The following is a 2,950-nucleotide window of genomic DNA, read 5'->3' on the forward strand; positions in this document are numbered from 1 at the left end:
GCTAGGATTACAGGCGTGAGCCACCGCGCCCGGCCCATTCACCTGTTTAGAAATTGAAAAATACAGTTCTAAATTAACCCAAGAGTTAAAGAATAAAATTAATAATAATGCAAATTAGAAAATAACTAAGTAATAACAAAAAGAATGTACTATACATTAAAATTCTGGGAGCAGCTGGAGTAATACATAGGGAAATTTTAGATCAAATGCTCATATTAGAAAATGACCTAAACCTTCAGGTAGTTTAAAAAAATGACAATAAAAAAAGAAAAATAGATATTTTTAAACAGCAGAAAGTTACAATAAAGAGAAGCAGAAATGAATTACACATAAACATAAAACAAACTTACAATGGCGATCAATCAGGCCAAGAGTTGTTTATTAGAAAAGGCTAATAAAAAAAAATCTGATCTCCGGTGAGAATAATCAAGGAAAAAAGAAGGAAGATAATGTAAATATATTAAGATTGAAAGGGGGAACTTAACTGCTAACACAGCAGAGATGTAAACAGTAAGAGACTACCATAATTATTTCAATGAAGTCTTAATAAACTTAAAAACTTTGGTGTAATGGAAAAATTCCAACTGAACATTCATTCTCAGAGAATTTTGTACATAAATTCTAACAAACATTCAAACTTAGATAAACTTAGAAAAGAGAAAATGAGGAGATACTTCCCAATTTTATGAACCTAAAACTATGATACCAAAGTCGGGCAAGGCATATCAAGGAAGAGGAAACTGTAGGTCAATCCACTCATTTATACAGATGCAAAAATCCTAAAAGGAATATTAGAAAATTCAATCCACTAATGTATCAAACGGAAAAAAAAAGAGATCAAGTAGTGATACATGCTATAACATGGATGAACCTTAAAAACATTAAGTGAAAAGATGCCAGACACAAAAGACCATAAATTATATGTTCCACTTATATGCAATGTCCACAATAGAAAAATCCACAGATACAGAAAACAGATCAGTAGCTGCCAAGAGGAGGGAGAAGAGGGAGTAACTGCTAGCAGATAAGGGGTTTCTTTATGAAGGGATGGAAACATTCTGGAATTAGACAGTGGTGATGATCACACAACATTGGAAATATACTAAAATTAGGTTGTCCTTTAGTTAGTACTGAAATTAGTTAAAATTACCAAGAAAAAAATAGCTTGACCAAAATTAAGTTAGGGCTATCTCTAAGGAAACACAGAGCACAAAGCAAAACTCATTGTATGTCCACGCCCTAGTAACATTTTTACTCAAGTCAAGCAACCAAATAAAGAAAAAAGTACAGCTTTGAGGGGAAGTAGGGGGAGACCAAAATACCTAGAAAGCTAATTATTTGCTATTTTTTCTATCTCTACCTCCTTACTACCTTCCAGTATTCTAAGTCATTAGGCAGACCCAACAATTTGCCCTTCCCAGTACAGGTGGGTCAGGTGTGCCAAATCCTAGCATCTGTTCTAGTTTCAGATATTAACATGTTATTAAAGGTAATAAAGTACTGAGCATATAAGACAATTGAGGCCAGGCACAGAGGCTCACTTCTGTAATCCCACCACTTTAGAAGGACAAGGTAACAAGATTGCTTGAGCCCAGGAGTTCAACACCAGCCTGGGCAACATAGCGAGACCTCACCTCTACAAAAAATTAAAAAATTAACCGGTCATGGTGGTGTACACCTGTAGTCCCAGCTACCCAGGAGGCTGGGCTGGAGGATCGCTTGAGTCCAGGAATTCAAGGTTACAGTGAGCTATGATGGGGCCATTGCACTCCAAACTGGGTGACAGAGAAAGACCCTGTCTCTTAAAAAAAAAAAAAAAGACCCATAAGCAATACAAAATTTGTTATCAATTTTTAAGTGGCAAAGTTGCAATCTAACCAATTCATTCTTCATTTACAAGAGGAAAAAAATCTAGATGACTTTCCGTAACTGTCATGAAATAAAAAGCTTGTCAGATACCCTCCAAGTTTTACCTTGCAAGTTCCTTTGGTTTGAATTTCCACCATGTGTCCGGTTCCCGGAAAAGGACTTTATATTTATGTTTTTGAGACTACATACAAAAGAGACAAAAACATTTTAAAACAATTATTCCATGAAATTAAATTTGTTTCCAAACTCACAGCATGTTGTTTTTTTTTTTTTATTTTTAGCATCTAGAGGGGGAGACACCAAACTCACAGCATGTTAAAAGTTAAAGAACCTAAAAGATTATCTCTAATCTATATGGATACACTAAACTAGCAAAATATACAAAATACTCTTTGACCCAGCAGTTAACTTCCAGAAATTTATGCTACTGATAAATACTTATGTAAGAGTGGAAAAATACACATATATGTCAGGATATGCAGTTCACCATTATTTGTAAGCAAAAGAATGTAAATAACTCAGTGACTATTAATATAGAATTGGCTGAATAGATGAAGGTAAAATCACAAGATGATAATATTATACAGTAGTTTTTTTTAAATTCTATATATGTTAATGAGAAATGTCCTTAAAATAAATTGTTAAGATAAAGAAGAATTTTCACTTAAGTAAAAAGGATTATTTACACATTGGTACACACATAGAAAACTTCTGGATTCTCAAAAATACTATTAAAAATATCTACCTCTTAAAAGAAAAAAGCATCTACCTCTAGGGAGAACAACTTTTGGCATTCTTTGAATATTTATCATATATATGCATGCCTTTTATAATTTTAAAACTATTTTAAATAATATCTCATTACATTTTTTAGAGCTCTAATTTTGCTATAATCTAACAGCCAAGCCCTATGCTTGTGCACTCCCCTCTCTCCTGCTCAAGGATAATTGAGTACCTAATTCAGCTTTTCAATAAGTTAATGATGGCTAACTTCTTGAAAGCAGTGATGTCAAAGCTGGGCAAAAAAGAACAAGTAAACATAGAGGAGTAGGCATATTCCAGGTAAAGGGAGAAGCACTAG

At 33.5% G+C, this 2,950-nt stretch overlaps 1 protein-coding gene across 1 annotated transcript in view; it reads right to left on the minus strand.

Annotated features, from left to right (window-relative positions):
• The window catches only part of N4BP2 (NEDD4 binding protein 2), a 63,535-nt gene that overhangs the window by 48,856 nt on the left and 11,729 nt on the right, over window positions 1-2,950 (minus strand). The window contains exon 4 of the mRNA XM_012644475.1: window positions 1,974-2,050. Coding sequence (XP_012499929.1) covers window positions 1,974-2,050 — 77 coding nt within the window. The remainder of the gene's footprint in view (window positions 1-1,973; window positions 2,051-2,950) is intronic.

The sequence above is a fragment of the Propithecus coquereli genome, unplaced genomic scaffold, assembly GCF_000956105.1.
Source record: "Propithecus coquereli isolate 6110/MARCELLA unplaced genomic scaffold, Pcoq_1.0 Scaffold213, whole genome shotgun sequence".
Taxonomy (NCBI): domain Eukaryota; kingdom Metazoa; phylum Chordata; class Mammalia; order Primates; family Indriidae; genus Propithecus; species Propithecus coquereli.